Genomic DNA, 16,525 nt, shown 5'->3' with positions numbered 1-16,525 from the left:
CTCGCACTCTGCCATGTAGTCGAGCTGCGCGCCGGATTGCCGCAGCTTCGTCAGGCCCGCGGCCCGTCGGGCAGAGGAGCCGAAACGGGGCCGCCCTGGAGGCCGGAGCCGCTGGGCCTGCGGCGCCTCGGAGCGAGCGGCCACAGCGCCCGCCTCAGCCTCGGTCGCGGGGAGCAGGCTCGCCGCTGGTCACAGCTCCCGGCCAGCGCTGTGGCCTTCCTGGGCTCTACGCGTTAACGCCCGGCGACATGCTCGAGGTCGGTTTCAGCCAGGATGCGGGAGAGTTGGGGCAAGCTACCTGTAAGACAGCTTAAACTTTTCCTAGGAATTGCTTTCTGCCGGCCCATTAGATCGCATTGCTTGTTTCGTCTGAGACCTTGTGTGCTTAGGACTGAAATAAAAGAAGTATTTTCCCCATTGTCTTTTTAGGACGTTATGACTTTTTTCCTCTGCAAGACAGTTCAAAAAACTGCCGGAAGGACAAACTCTTCCCACTCCTAGGGACTGTGTTGTCTTCAGAGTTTGGGGTAGAGGCTAGCAAATGAGAAGGCCCTGTCTCTACATCCTATCCTCCCAGACATCCTCAGAGGATCTTCGTTTCCAACTAGCATCTTTCTAGCATTCAGAGAGACTTCTTCAGGGTCATGATCCTGAAGGCTTGACCTGTATACAAGGAGAGAGAAGTTGTCTCCTGAGCCCCAAAATGGCAGCTAAAATGGAGATAACTTTGAGCTCCCACACTCAGGCTTCCTCCAAGCAAGAAAGACACATAATAACAAAGCTAGAAGAGAAAAGAGGGCCCACTCTGCAAAAGAACTGCCCCGATCCTGAGCTCTCTCGCCAGAGCTTTAGACAGTTTTGTTATCAAGAGGTGTCTGGACCCCAAGAGGCGCTCTCCCAGCTCCGACAGCTCTGCCGTCAGTGGCTACAGCCTGAGCTGCACACCAAGGAGCAGATTTTGGAACTTCTGGTGATGGAGCAGTTCCTGACCATCCTGCCCACGGAGATCCAGGCTCGGGTCAGGCATCGATGTCCAATGAGCAGCAAGGAAATTGTGACCCTGGTGGAAGATTTTCACAGAGCATCCAAGAAACCAAAACAGTGGGTAAGGAGGGTCCTCTCTCATGGTCCCCAGGATTTCTTTTTCATCTGGGAAGTGTTTGATCTCTAGGATCCCTCCCTAGTTAGACAGAGTCCAGAAATGGACTGGATGGCTTCAAAAGTTGTTTCCGGCCTCTATCTGGGAGCTCTCTGTAGTTGTAACAGGCTTTCAGCAAACCCAGCTACTGGCCTCCAAAGAGGAAGCAGAGGACCAAGGTTCTTACCATTCTTTTATGGGCCTCATGTCCCCAGAAGTAGTTTTAAGGTTCTTGAATCTCTGCTGTCAGATCTTCCCCCATCCCTTTCTCTTGAAGTTTTCCTATAATCAGAATTCTTAGCAGGCAGGGGTTATCCTGTTGTGTAGGAATCTGACTTTGGAGGAACTTCACTGGACTTTGTTCCAGTGAAGTGTCTGCCATGTTATCTTTGGATCAGGAAGTTACAGCTTAATTGGCCAGTGCTGCTATTCCATCCCACCCCCATGCCCCAAGTGAGACCCTAGTCGGGGCCTAGGCAGGAAGCAAACAAGCATGTGCTTTGGAAAATGGAACCTGTCACAGAACAGGGGTGAGGCAGTCCTTGTAGACCCTTGCTACTACTACTGCTACTACTGGGATCTCTACCAGGAGATCCTTTGGCAGAACAACTTATTAGATAAGAATGGTTTTTAATGGCCACTCACCATACTGCTTCCTGTTTCTACAGGGCCTGTTTCCAGTAGAAGTAGGAAAGGGGATAGGGTATAGGGTGGGAGTCTGATGGCCCAGTGTCATAACTGACCCTGCCTGATATTTGTGCCAGCAGTCCTCTGATGACTTCGACTCCAGGCCTCAAGAATGGCCCAAGCTTTAGGGTCAGCCACTTTGGAGGTATTGGCTGATTCCTGTCATTCTGCATGTTCTTCTCTTTGCTTCCTTTGAGGGTTTCAATGGTCTCTGTCAAATTTGATATCTAGGCCCTTATCAGGAATTCCCAAGGTAAAGGGGTCGTTATAGAGCAGTGAAAGGTGAAGCTGCCCTCCGTCAGTCGTAATGAATGGAGCATTAATGGATGGGGCTTGTTCCTAGGTGGCCGTTTGTATGCAGGGGCAGAAGGTGCTCTTGGAGAAAACTGGATCTCAGCTTGGAGAACAGGAACTTCCAGACTTTCAACTGCAAACTCCTAGGACAGATCTCAGGGAGAGCTCTCTGGAGGAGCCTTCCCAGACAGGATCTCATGACCGACTGAGCCCCCATGATTGGGAGAAATCCCCACTCCTCCAGGAACCAGTCCCCAAGTTGGCTGGGACAGGTAAACGCTCTGTGCCTCTTCTCTCCCACTCCCCCACCCTTTATCTGCATCAAAGTATCTTAAAGGCAAAGTTCTGCAAAGGCTCAGACCAGGGGTGTGTGTATATGTATGTTTTTTTAATGTTGTATGTAATTATAGGTGTTTATTCCCTAAAAAATGTTACTACTTAGAATGGTAGTGATACTATAAATATGAAGTACTGTATGTTTTTATCATTTTCTATTAATGGGTGTTTGACAATCCAGTGCATGACAGGATTAATCTAGTACCTACTTTTCTGTCTCTTTCAGTGCTTCTTATAGTGAAAACAGATCCACATATGACCACTGATGAACTTGCATGCAAGCTGTGGCTAAGTTTCTTTACTTAAAATGGTCCCATATTTAGAAAAGATCTAAAGAATGTTCTGCCTGGTGGAGAAAAAGTTCTACTCCATATGATTTCTCTTCCTCGTCCTCTGTGACATTGTTTGTGCTTTAAACCCTGTGTCTATTACCCTGTCTGTCTCTGGTGCAATCCAGTGTAATTGCCGGCCCTGTTCTACACAGGCCTGTGGTCTCTAAGACTGAATGACACTTGGGCCAGTCTTGGTGATGTGAATACAGGGTACTGTCAGCAGGTTAGAGAGGAGGGTTATAAGAAGACTAGAGCCTTTTTTTCCTTAACATCTGCCACATTCAGTGAAACACTTTGTGTCTTAGTCCATTCAGGCTGCTATAACAAACTACTAGAAACTGGGTAGCCAATAAACAACAGAAGTTAGGCTGGCCAGTTAGCTCAGTTGGTTAGAATGTGGTGCTGATAACACTAGGGTCCATGGTTTGATCCTTGTACTGGCCAGCTGCCAAAAAACTTTTTTTTTTTTGGTCAGTTGCCCAACACAGGGAACTGAACACTGGACCTTGGTGTTAGAAGTCTGTGCTCTAACTAACTGAGCTAACTGGCAAGACACAGCTGCCAAAAAAGAAAAGAAAAGAAAAGTAGAAATTTATTTCTCACAGTTCTGGAGGCTGGGAAGTCTGAGATAAAGCTGCCAGCATGGTTGGGTTCTGCTGATGACCTTCTTCTGGGATGTAGACTGCTGAGTTCTCTCTGTGTCCTCACGTGGCCGAAGGGGCAAACAAGCTCCCTTAGGCCTCTTTTCTAAGGGCACTAATCCCATTCCCACAGAGGCAGAACCATCATGACCTAGCCATCTTCCAAAGGCCCCACCTCTTAATACTATCACCTTGGGAGTTAGGATTTTAACCTATGGATTTTAGGGGAATCTAAACATTCAGTCCATTGCAACTTTGGTTTGATTATTCTCAGAACTCAGGAAATGGAGAAGAACTGGGACGTAAAGAACAAAAGTTTGTGACTCTGGTTGAGGTCCTGACCCATAGCCTATGGCCTTCATGGTTCTGAAGAAAATGGACCACATATACTCCCTGCTCCTAACTCAGCCAGGGCAGCTGGGTATGAGCGTGATGTCTTTATCTCCTTTCATTTGATCCCCAAGAGGGTAGATTCCTCGACTCCTCATGCCTAAGGCCCACTAGTGCCTTCCTTCAGAGCCACACTGCCCAGTACAGTAGACACCAGCCACGTGTGTCTATTTAAATTTTACTTATTAAAATATAATTCATATACCATAAGATTCACCCTTTAAGTATACAGTTTAGTGGCTTTTAGTATATTCACAAAGTTGTGCAGCCATCACCACTAATTGCAGAACATTTTCATCACCTAAAAAGAAACTTCATACCACCCCCCCACAAAAAAAAAAGAAACTCCATACCCATTAGCAGTCACTCCTCATTTCTGCCTCCCTCTAGGCCCTGGCAACTGCTAATCTCCATTCTGTCTCTGGATTTGCCTATTCTGGACATTTCATGTAACGAATCATAGTTGTATGATAAGTGGTCTTTTGTGTCTGGCTTTTTTTATTGAGATAATGTTTTCAAGGTTCATCCCTGTTGTAGTATGTATCAGTGTTTCATTCCTTTTTTGTTTTGTTTTGTTTTTGGCATCTGGCCAGTACAGGGATGTTATCAGCACAGCGCTCTTAACTAAGTGAGTTAATCGGCCAGCCCTCATTCCATTTTTATGGCTGAATAATATGTATTGTATGGAGATACTACATGTTATCTGTTCATCAGTTGATGGATTTTTGGATCGTTTCTACTTTTTGGCTATTATGAATAGTGCTGCTATGAACACATGTCTACCAGTTTTTGTGTAGACATGTTTTCATTTCTCTGGGCTACATACCTAGAAGTGGAATTGCTGGGTCATATGGTAACTTTATGTTTAACTTTTTTTTTTTTCTTTCAAAGACCGGTAAAGGGATCTCAGCCCTTGACTTGGTGTTGTCAGAACCACACTCACCCCAGTGAGCTAACCTGTCATCCCTATATAGGGATCCGAACCCGTGGCCTTGGTGTTATCAGCACCACACTCTCCCAAGTGAGCCACAGGCCGGCCCTTCTATGTTTAACATTTTTGAGGAACTAACATACCATTCTCAAAAGTGGCTACCAACAGACCATGAGGATTCCAGTTTCTCCACATCCTTGTTGGCATCTGTTATTGTCAGTCTTTTCCATCACGGCCATCCTGTTAGATGTGAAGTGGTATCTCCTTGAGGTTTTGAATTGCATTTCCCTAATAACTAATGATGTTGAGCATACTTCCATGTGTTTATTGGCCAATTGTATATCTTTTTTGGAGAAATGTCTATTCCGATCCTTTGCCTATTTTAAAATTGGGTTGTCTTTTAATTATTGAGTTAAAAGAGTTCTTTATGTATTCTGGATACTCAGCCCTTATATATAATTTGCAGATGTTTTCTCCCATTCTGTGGGTTGTCTTTTCACTCTTCTGATAGTGTCCTTTGAGGCGCAAATATTTTTCATTTTGATGCAGTCTAATTTCTCTATTTTTCTTCATTTGCTTGTACCTTTGGTGTCATATCTAAAATATCATTGCCTAACCCAGGGTCACAAAGATTTACAGCTGTTTTTTTCTTCAGAGAGAGATAGGGTTAGCTTTTACATTTAGGTCTTTGGTACATTTTGTGTTAATTTTTGCATATGGTATGAGGTAGGGGCCTGTCATAGTCCGTTCAGGCTGCTATAACAAAATATCTTAGACTGGGTAATTTATAAACAACAGAAATGAATTGCTCACAGTTTGAAGTCTGGGAAGTCCAAGGTCAAGGTGTCAGCAGATTCAGTGTCTGGTGAGGGTCTGTTCCTCATGGATGGCACATGCTATGTGTCCTCACATGGTGTCTTCATGTGGTGGAAGGACAAAAGGGGCAAACAAGTTCCCTCTGTCCTGTTTTATAAGGGCACTAATCCCATTTCTGAGGGCTCTACCCTCATAAACTAATTACTTCCCAGATACCCCACCTCACAACACCACTGCACTGGGGATTAAGTTTCAACATATGAATTTAAAGGGGACACAAACATTCAGACCATAGCAGGGTCCAACTTCATTCTTTTGCATGTGGAAATCTAGTTGTACCAGCATCATTTATTGAAAAGATTATTCCTTCCCAATTGAATTGTCTTGATAACCTTTTTGAAAGTCAATTCACCATAACTGTATGGGCTGCTTATTTAAATTTAAATTAATTAAAGTTAAATTTAAAATTTAGTTCATCAGTCATACTAGCCATATTTCAAGTACTCAGTAGCCATGTAGTCACCTGTAGCTAGTGGCCCCTATACCGAACAGCACACACACAAATTTTCCACATCACAGAAGTTCTATTGGATAGTGCTGCTCCAGATCCTCTGGCTTCCCACAGGCCATTCCAGCTGATTTTCATCCTGATCCTTAATCTTGGTGGTCAGAAGTTGAGGAGTTTCTGTAATTAGTATACATGTCTAGCCCATATTTCGGTTCCTAAACACATATGCTGTCAACTTTGTAATGGAAGAAAACACTACAGTCAGTGGATTTACCAGCCTCTGAAGACAAGGTGGTTATCAATCAGTGTCCATGTAAGTAAAGGGTATTTGTTGAAAAAGCCTGGGCACTGGACTATAAAAGTGAAATTTGCAGTGTTGAAATTTCAACTCTCTTCCTTCTTTTATTCATTAGTTGATACTCAGTTCTGATGGGTTTGCTTTTCCCTGTTCCTCCTTTCCTTAACCTTTCCCTAAACATAGGAAGGAAGGAGGGGGTTGGAGAACTTGGTTCCTAACTTAAATATAAATCAGAATCACCCCCAGGAGCCTGTGAATTATGAAGATTTTTACATCCAACTCCCAGAGATTCTGACTCAGCAGCTTTGGGGGAAGGGCAGGGAGCCTGCTTGTTTAGCAAGTAACCCAGACAAGTCTGATGCAAGTTGCCAGTGGAGGGCCAGAGAAATATTCTGCCAAATACCTTGCAGAGTATTTCATAACTCTCTTTCTGACACTCTTTCTTACAAGTCCAGAAAATAAAGCATATTTTTTTCTAATTACAGAGGCCCCCAGAATAAGAAGTGACAACAAGGAAAATCCACAACAGGAAGGGGCTAAAGGAGCAAAGCCATGTGCAGCATTAGCTGGTAGGTCCAAAGGGAACAGTCTGGAGAGCTCTGAACCGAGAGGGGCAAATATAAGTGAACCCCGGTTGTCACGGAGGCAGGTCAGCCCCCCAAAGGCTCAAAAGCCATTTGCTCACTACCAGAGACATTGCAGGGAACTGGAATACATCAGCAGCCCCCTAAAAAGCCATCCACTGAGAGAGCTGAAGAAAAGCAAAGGAGGTAAAAGAAGCCTGAGCAGTCGTTTGCAACGTCTCAGTCGCCAGCCAACCCGTTCAGCAAAGAAACCTTACAAGTGCGATGACTGTGGGAAAAGCTTCACATGGAATTCAGAGCTGAAAAGACACAAGAGAGTCCACACAGGAGAGAGACCCTACACATGCGGAGAGTGTGGAAACTGCTTTGGACGGCAGTCAACCCTGAAGCTGCATCAGAGGATCCACACTGGAGAGAAGCCATACCAGTGCAGCCAGTGTGGGAAAAGCTTTCGCCAGAGCTCAAATCTTCACCAGCATCACAGACTCCACCACGGGGACTGAAAGGAGTGCTCCATGCTTTAGACTTCACGAGGAAGGTATTTGCATCTCTCCTCCCCCTTACTTGCATGTAAATCACAAAGACTTTCTCTGTGACTTACAAAGAAAGCAGGAGGCCCTTGAGAAAGGTTGGTCACATTTGGCTGGCAAGGAGCTCCAGAAGAGGCTGGCCTGGTCCCCAACAGTGCATGCTAACAGAGCAAAGAGATGGCAGGTCATCTGAGTGTTGGATCAAAGAGAACTACAGTCTCTGCAGAGAGCTGGGAGTAACCACTGAGGGAGAATCAGGACCATCCTGCAGGTGGCCCCCTATTGTTAAATTATCCCCCTGTTGCTTTATTTATCCTCTAAAATATGTAAAGGGTAAATTCTATGTATATAGTTGTGCATTTGCCATCATACTAGGCAATTTCTATCATATGCACACTTCCTTAATAAAGATGAGTAATCCACCAGCATTTCAAGGCAAAGTTCATTGGAAAATAAATCCCTTAATATTCTCTTTGCAATTCCTAGCTGTTCATAACAAAGAACAAATTAAGTGAGACTATGTACGTGTTTGTGTGAGGAGATGGTTCCTAAGTAATTAGATAGTGCTTTTACCCAAAAATAAAAAATGCATTTGAGGGATCTTTTTATATCAAGGCACCTTTGGTTTACAAAGAAGAAACCCACACAGCTGCTGCAACACCAGCCCAAGAGATAGGGAAAAGCTACACTGAGAAGCAGTAGTAGATAGAGACTGCTAAGGAGATATAAGAGGGAATTCTCCCTACTCTCCTTTGTCACTTTGATCATGAGCTTGAGGAATCCCAAAATGAGTGGGGTAATGAAATGTTCTAAAACTGGATTACAGTAATGGTCGACAAATCATTGAAATGGATTCATTTTATGATTTGTAAATTGTACCTCAATAGTGTTTTTTAAAAATGAGAAAACATTTATATATAAAATGTTAGAGTCTTGGAACTAGGCCTGGGAGATCATCTAATCTCACCCCCTTGTTTTCTCAAAGTGGAAATTACAACCCAATCAGTATATGATGCTCAGTTGCCCTGGGCAAGCCAGCTCATTTCTCAGTTTAGAGAATAATTTTGGCACATTCTTGCACCACCTCATACGGAAAATAGGAGCAGGTAGCATTCTTCCTAAACATTGGTGTCATCAAGTCACAGCTGGTCACCTCTGGGCTTTAGCCTGTGTTCTTCTGCCCCCAAGAATCTTGTTCCTCCTAACTGCAGAGGGACAGGTGCATACCCATAAGTCCTCACTTGGGGACTTTGCACATGCTCTTCCCTTTGCCTTTGAGTCCTGCCACTACCCACCCCCTCCTGCCTCCTCCATCTCGCCAGAGTTGCCTGCTGTGCACAGCCTTCCCAGACAAACCCCAGGTGGACTGCTGCTGAATCCTGGGTCAGCATCCCCGCTAGACTCCACACCCCAGGGGGGCTCCACCTGGGATCAGTCTTGCCCCCAAGGGGACATTTGGCAAAGTGTGAAGACATTTTTGGTTGTTGTGACTCATAGGAGAGGGACTTGCTTCTGGCCTCTGATAGGTGGAGACCAGGATCCTGCTAAATGGCCTACAGTGCACCGGACAGCCTCCACCACAGTGATCTGGCCCAACGTGTCAGTGGTGCCAAGGCTGGAAACTGTACCATACACACAGAAGCGCCTTCAGGACAGGAACCTTATTTTCATCATTTCAGCCATTAGACTTAGCCCGTGCCCAGCCAAGAGAAGTAGGTGTTCAGTAAGTGAGTAGTTGAGGACCCAGCATTCCCCTCAAGGCCCGTTGCTGCCTGAATTCAGGAATCCTAGTGATAGTCTGCCAATTGCACAGACACGGCCTTTGTCTTTTGGACAGAAGCTTATTGAAAGCCCAGTGGTCTTCCTCATAGCTTTGGTGGCCCTTTAGGCCCTAATCTGAGGTCTTCTTCCCAACTACTATGTTAAATCATGGAAGAATTTACCCTCAATATTCAGCCTGCCCCTTACCTCACCCCAGTCTGTTGCCTCTCACTGGTCAGGACCTCTTTATTTCTTCTTTTGTCCCCCTCACCCTGCCCCTTTTTCTAGGCCAATTTCATTGTTGTCTTTTAATAACTTCCAAGTCATAGTCACATCTTTATTAATTTCCTATTAGTGCTGTAACAAATGACTACAAACTTAGTGGCTTAAAACAACACAAATTTCTCTTATTGTTCTACAGTTCAGAAGTCCCAAATCAGTTTCACTCAGCAAAATCAAGCTGTTGATAGGGCTGCTTCCTTTTGGAGGCTCTGGAAGGTGAACCTGTTTCTTGACTTTTTCAGCTTCTGGTAGCCACCAGCATTCTTTGGCCTGTGGCCCCCTCCTCCATCTTCAAAGTGCATCACTCCAGTCTCTGCCATTACATCACCTTCTCCTGTGACTGACTCCCTTGCCTCCTTCTTATAAGGACCATTATGACTAATCCAGGATAATCTCCCCATCTCAAGATCCTGAGCTTAATAACATCTGCAAAGTCCCTTTTGCCATATAAGGTAACATTTACAGTTTCCAGGGATTAGGATGTGGACATATTTGGGGGCCGTGATTCAGCCTACTACACGTCTATCTTCAGTCAACTTGCTCAGTCAAAGAGGATCTCTCCTAAAAGAGAAGGAACATAGATTTCCACACTTCTTATTTGTAAGGATTGGCACAGTGACTCTTCCTTAAATAAGTTTTTGCTTGCTTGGTGTGTTTCAGGGAATCCATATGTGTGTGTCTGTGTGTGTGTGTTTCCTCTCTTCTGATTACAAAGTCAATAATTGTTTAATCTTAGCGTCTTTGGGTTTCCTGTTCAACTGTGGACCTTGAATAAATGTGACAAAATCACCACTCTGAACGTCACTTATTTCCAAAAGAGTTCACGTCTGTGAGGCTTTCTCGCCTGCCCCAGCCTGGTTTTCCTTTGACATAAGCTCAACTCCAGGCAAGGAGTGCCAGGAAGGGTCCATTGGCCTGAAGGAAGGCCCCTGGGTGCTGTGTTCAGTTGTAGAGTTCCCCCATCCCTCTTGCCTGTGCTTGGTCCACCAGAGGCTTCAGTGTGAGTCACTGACCTGATGACTTGCAATCAGCTACTGTTTGCAGCATATTAGAAAATAATCTTTCTTCTATCAGTATTAGAAAATAATCTTTCTCCTCTCGTATGCAGCCCTTGCCTGGGGAGCAGCCTGTAAGGTTCTCCCATCTTTGCTGGGCCTTGCCCTATGCTTACCCAGGTCAGGATGGGGATGGCTCCTGCTCAGTATATTTGGTCCCCAGGTTGCCCCAGGGAGACAGGAGGAGAAAAGAAGGACCAGTGAATAGGTGGGGTGTCTGAACATTGCCAGTTCCTCTAAAGAGCATTTTTCATCTACAGCAGATGAGAACTTGTAAAACGCATCCCATAAGACTATTATCACTTCCAACAAAGTTAGCAATAATACCATCCAGTAGACAATGTTGAAATTTCCCCCAAATGTTTCTAAAATAAAAAATTCTACTTTTATAGCTTTATTGAGATATATTTCACATACCAGAAAATTCGTCCATTTAAAGTGTACAGTTCAATGATTATTGTATATTCACAGAGTTGTTCAGTTTTCACCACAATGTACTTTTAGAACATTTTCAACAGCCTAAAAAGAAACCCCCTAACCATTAGCAGTCACTCCCAATTCCTGTCCCCCCTCAAGCCGCCTCCTCTCACTCAGCATAATGTCTTCAAGGTCCACCCATGTTGTAGCAAGGATCAGAACTTTATTCTTCTTATTGCCAAATAATAATCCATTGTATGAATAGACCACGTTTGTTTATCTGTTCGTCCACTTACGGACATTTGGGTTGTTTTAACTTTTTGGCTGTTATATATAATACTGCTATGAACCTTGTTATACAGGTTTTTATATTTTCATTTCTCTTGGGTCTATACCTAGAGGTGGGATTTCTGGGCCATATGATAATTCTACGTTTAACTTTTTGGGGAAATTCCATACTGTTTTCCAAAGTGGCTGTACCGTTTTACATACCCACCAGCGGTGGATGAGAGTTCCAATTTCTCCACATCCTTACCAACACTTGTTATTGTCTATCTTTTTTTTTTTTTGTCTTTTTTGTGACTGGTAAGGGGATCGCAACCTTTGGTGTGGTGTCACCCACACTGCGCTCAGCCAGTGAGCGCACCGGCCATTCCTATATAGGATCCGAACCCGCGGCAGGAGCGTCGCTGCGCTCCCAGCGCCGCACTCTCCCGAGTGCACCACGGGCTCGGCCCTATTGTCTGTCTTTTTGATTACAGCCATCCTAGTGGCTATCAGGTAGTATCTCGTGATTTTGATTTTCATTTCCCTAACAACTAATGGTGTTGGGCATCTTCTCATGTGTTTACTGGCCATTTGTGTGTCTGCTTTGGAGAAATATCTATTTGAAACTTCTGCTCATTTTTTAATTGGATTATTTGTCTTTTTTATTGTTGAATTGTAAGAATTCTTTAAATATTCTGGAATCAAGTCCTTATCAGATAAATGATTTGAAAATATTTCTCCCATTCTGTTGTAATATACTTTTGCACAGTTGCAATACATCTCTTTAAAAAAGCTGTCACCTGCCAACATACAAAAGTAACCAAATTGTCAGAATTCCTAAATTGCCAGTGAAACAGTGTGGCATTCCCAGGACTGGATAATGAGGATTGGGGTCATTGCAACACCATTTAGATCAGTTCCTGGCAGCCTTTCTGGTCACACCCTTACCGCGAGCTACTCACTACTTCAATCACATGTGGCTCAAATTTTTTTTAATGGAAAATGTTTAAAAATTCTTTTAGAAGAGTTCTGCTGTTTAGTCTCTTAAATTAACATTTTTTACTGTAATAAAGATATTTATTGGTCACTTAATAAGCAGCAGACATTACTAAGTACTTTTTAATTTTTACAACAACCCTGGAGATGCTTATTGTTCCCATTTTAGAGATGAGGAAACCATGCAAGTTCAGAGAGTTTACATAACTTGCTGGACGACAATGATTAGTAACTAGCTTGAATTAGAACTAGGTCTGATTTCAGAGTCAGTGTTTTTTGGTTTTTTTTTTTCTTTTTTTTTGTCTTTTTTCATGTCCGGCAATGGATCGCAACCCTCAGTGTCGTGCCCGTACCGGACCGGGACCGGCAACGGGATCGCAAACCTCGGTGCTGCGCCCGCACCTCGCTCAGCCAGTGAGCGGGAACTGGTCTGTATGTGGGATCCGAACCCTCAGCAGGAGCGCCACTGCGCTCCCAAGCGGCGCACTGTAGCAGTGCGCCACCAGGCCGGCCCCCAGAGTCAGTGTTTTTAATCAACCTCTATGTTGCCCTTCAGAGACACAGGGATCTGGGAATTTGGGAATCAGAAGTCTAGGGTGGTGGTTCTGCTGAAGCCCAGAAGTATGAAGGGATGTAAATGAGAAAGACGAGCTGAGAAAGCAAGGTCCCTGAGGAATATATGTCAGTGGGGAGAGGAGACTGAAGCATCCCAGGCTTGAGGAGTAGCCCAGGAACAGAATTCTAGGCAAGCTTTTCTTTTTTTTTTAAGATGACAGGTAAGGGGATTTTAACACTTGACTTGGTGTTATCAGCACCACGCTCTCCCAAGTGAGCCACCGGCTGGCCCCAAGGCAGGCTTTTCTGAGCTGGGGCTGTATCTGAGTATGCCCCAACAGCTTGACTATTCCGAGCTGGAACAGGAACACTTAGAAGATTTTCAGGGAGGCCGGCCCGTGGCTCACTCGGTAGAGTGCGGTGCTGATAACACCAAGGCCACGGGTTCGGATCCTATATAGGGATGGCTGGTTCGCTCACTGGCTGAGCGTGGTGCTGACAACACCAAGCCAAGGGTTGAGATCCCCTTACCGGCCATCTTTTAAAAAAAAAAGAAGATTTTCAGGGGACACATCCAAGAACATGGCAGACAGCATGAATAGACAAAATGTGGTCTATCCATATAATGGAATATTGCACAGCCATAAAAAGGTATGAAGAACCAATATATGCTACAATTTGGATGAACTTTGAAAACATTATGCTGAGTGAAAGAAGCCAGACACAAAAGACCACATATTGTATTAGTCCATTTATATGAAATGTCCAGAATAAGCAAATTTATAAGGACAAAAATATTAGTGGTTGTCAGTGGTTATGAGGAAGGAGAGATGGGGGGTGACTGCCAATGGGTACTGGGTTTCTTTCTGGGGTGATGAAAATGTTCTGGAATTAGATCATGGTGATGTTGCACAGCCTTGTGAACATACTAGAAAACAACAAATTGTGCACTTAAAAAGGTGAATTTGGGCTGGCCCGGTGGCGCACTGGAGAGTGCGCCGCTTGGGAGCGCGGCAGCGCTCCCGCCGAGGGTTCGGATCCCATGTGGAGACCGGTTCCCACTCACTGGCTGAGCGCGGTGCGGGTGCAACACCGAGGGTTGCGATCCCATTGCCGGTCAGTAAAAAAGACAAAAAGGAAGAAAAAAAAAGGTGAATTTTATGATATAAGTGTGAATTGCATCTCAATTAAAAAGAAAGAACATGGTGGTCAGCTCCACAGCCTGATGTCTCCACCCCAGGCCCACAGCCAGTGGCCAGTTAACCCAGTGCCCAGGGCAGGGGTCGTGGCTGCCTCTAACTCAGGTCAGATCATGGAAGCAGAGTGGCTGATGGCCCGACATGCCTGTCCTCCTACTGCTCCCAGACCATGTCCTCGCCTCCAGCCAGGTCCCTGTTGCACATGCCTCCTTACTGCACAGAACCAGCCCACTTCTGAAGTCTCCCCACGGATTCCACTGAGGAGCAATGGGTGAGTTAGTGGAAAACACTCCTGTGAACCCACACTAGTAAAGACACCCTCAAATATATTACAGCTCAGAAATGGAACAGGAAGGGGTGGTGTCTCAGCTGTAGCCACTGGGCTTCTGAGGACAGGAATGTGAAGAAAGCCTCACCAAATGTCACTCCTGGCTCCAGGAACCCAATGAACCAGATAAGGGCAGAGCCAGCGTAGAGGAATGCCAAGAACCTACCTTGGTCCTGGGGATCACTCAGGCTCTCTGGGGCCTGAGGCAGCTCCATGAACACAGCAGGAGAGTGGAATTTGTACGAGGCTAAGACAAGGGATAGATTTGCAGCCGGCTCTTATCATTTTCCAGCCTGTGACCTGGATATGTTATTAGAATTCTCCAAGCCCATTTCCTCCACCAGAAATGGGAAGACTCACCCTGCTTACCTCACATGATTGGGAAAGAGAAAACATGTATGTTAAGGCATTTTGTTTTCTGGGTAGTGTCATATAAAAAGAAGATGAAATTATAAGTCAAATAAAACTGAGCATCTTGGGCTGGGTGGTTAGCTCAGTTGGTTAGAGCATGGTGCTGATAACACCAATGTCCAGGGTTCGATCCCTGTACTGGCCAGCTGCAACAACAAGAACAACCCCAAAGGGCTGTTAGTGAATAAAATTGGTGCCCTAAAGAGAAGGGGCCCAAAGCAGAGGGATCTCCCTCTCTCTGACATTTACTGTGAGAACATGGTGGAGCTCCTGGAGGTAAAACACAAAAGTGTGGGGTCCCCCCAGTGACTGAGTCTCCGTGGAGTTTTTAACTCTCAGACTTGTCCACGCTGACCCTCCAGCAATTGCAGTTCAGGTTTTCCTTCCCCGGCACTGGTTCCCTTGGAGGTTTCTGCTCCAGTAAGTTGTGATTCTCTGTATCTGCCCGCCTGTCTCTCCAATACCGGGGGCAGCTGTTTGCCCTGTGGCCTCACTTCTCTTACAGATCTAAGAAGAATTGACTTTTTTCAGTTCGTTAAGCTTTTTACATGTCATTAGGAGTGACAATTTCCAAGCTCCTTACATTCGGAACCAGAAGTGGAAAGTCCCTTCACATTGTCCTTACTTTTTTTTAACACTGGAATTTTAAATTTTAATTTTTTTATTATAGTAAGATATACATAACATTTTAACCATTTTTAAGTGCACATTTCAATGGCATTAAGTACATTCACATTGTTGTGCAAGAATCACTACCACCCATCTCCAGAATTTTTCCATCTTCCCAAACTGAAACTCTACCCATTAAACACTGGCTCCCCATTCCTCCTCCTCCTCCTCCAGTGGCCCCTGGTAACCACCATTCTACTCCCTGTCTCTCCAGATTTGCCTACTCTACATACCTCATAAGTGGAATGCAATATTTGTCCTTGTGTGTCTGGTTTATTTCACTTAGCATAATGTCGTCAAGGTTTATCCATGTTGTAGCATGTGTCAGTGATGCATTCCTTAATAAGACTGAATAATGTTCCATTCTATGTACACACCACATTTTGCTTATCTGTTCTTCCATCAGTGGACATTAGGGTTGTTTCCACCTTTTGGCTATTGTGAATAATGTGCTCCTTACTTTTTGCAAATACATAATTTTCAAAAACCCAATGAAAAGTTCTCCAGAGGGCCTCCAGAGAGAGTCTTTGTACGTTAGCATCCCTGGAGTACCTGAAAGCAGGAATAGGGGAATTGACTAGGGAAGAGTTTGCCCTAGAAGATGGGAGCACAGGGTTGGAGAGCAAGGAGAGTGCAGGATGGCAGAGAGAGGTCTGTCCCAGCAGGAGCTGCTTTAAGGGGAGCAGATCATCAAAAGATGGTTACAAATTAGGGCTTAATAGGGTCTGACTGGGAGGTGTGAGGACATGGGTGTGTGTGTGTGTGTGTCTGTGTGTGTGTGTGACAGGGAAGACACCTGTCCTGAGAGGACAGAAGCAGTGTCCTGTGTTCAACAGGAGGGAAGTCCTAAGTTGAAGGATTCTTAGGAATCTGTCACACAGTCTTAGGAATTGGTGAAGCTGACGCTGGAGAAGTACGGGCCGTATGGATGGATCGAAGACAATGTCATGGGGAAGAGTTTTAAGGCATTTGTTTTACCTTTCAGGAAACTTTAAGAAAGGAGTATTGGGAGACAGACCACTTAGCATTCCCAAGTGTGTGAACTTTGGCTTTGGAAAGACCTAGACCCAGTGCTGGCTCTAGGTGGCCTTTCAGAACCC

The 16,525-nt window shown here is 44.9% G+C and overlaps 1 protein-coding gene across 2 annotated transcripts; it reads left to right on the top strand.

Annotated features, from left to right (window-relative positions):
* Positions 1-90: 90 nt before the first annotated feature.
* On the top strand, positions 91-9,951 carry ZNF174 (zinc finger protein 174). Of its 2 annotated transcripts, XM_008574946.1 has the most exons (4): positions 404-1,105; positions 2,169-2,391; positions 6,857-7,493; positions 9,771-9,951. In XM_008574946.1, exons 1-3 carry the CDS (start codon positions 704-706, stop codon positions 7,456-7,458), a joined length of 1,227 nt encoding a protein of 408 aa, XP_008573168.1. In that variant the 5' UTR covers positions 404-703; the 3' UTR covers positions 7,459-7,493; positions 9,771-9,951. The 2 variants fall into 2 exon arrangements, with proteins under 2 accessions (XP_008573167.1, XP_008573168.1); XM_008574945.1 differs by lacking the exon at positions 9,771-9,951 and having other exon boundaries at positions 91-1,105; positions 6,857-7,913.
* Positions 9,952-16,525: the final 6,574 nt, after the last annotated feature.

This window comes from Galeopterus variegatus, unplaced genomic scaffold (genome assembly GCF_000696425.1).
Source record: "Galeopterus variegatus unplaced genomic scaffold, G_variegatus-3.0.2 Scaffold1120, whole genome shotgun sequence".
In the NCBI taxonomy this organism is placed as follows: Eukaryota; Metazoa; Chordata; class Mammalia; order Dermoptera; family Cynocephalidae; genus Galeopterus; species Galeopterus variegatus.
This window is presented reverse-complemented; position numbering and strand designations above follow the sequence as displayed.

What these genes read in the sequence shown, in the direction of transcription:
- ZNF174 (XM_008574946.1), top strand. Translation starts at nt 704, where the DNA reads ATGGCAGCTAAAATGGAGATAACTTTGAGCTCCCACACTCAGGCTTCC. An exon ending in CCAAGAAACCAAAACAGTGG is followed by an intron (nt 1,106 to 2,168) that starts GTAAGGAGGGTC and finishes GCTTGTTCCTAG; the next exon opens with GTGGCCGTTTGTATGCAGGG. An exon ending in CCCCAAGTTGGCTGGGACAG is followed by an intron (nt 2,392 to 6,856) that starts GTAAACGCTCTG and finishes TTCTAATTACAG; the next exon opens with AGGCCCCCAGAATAAGAAGT.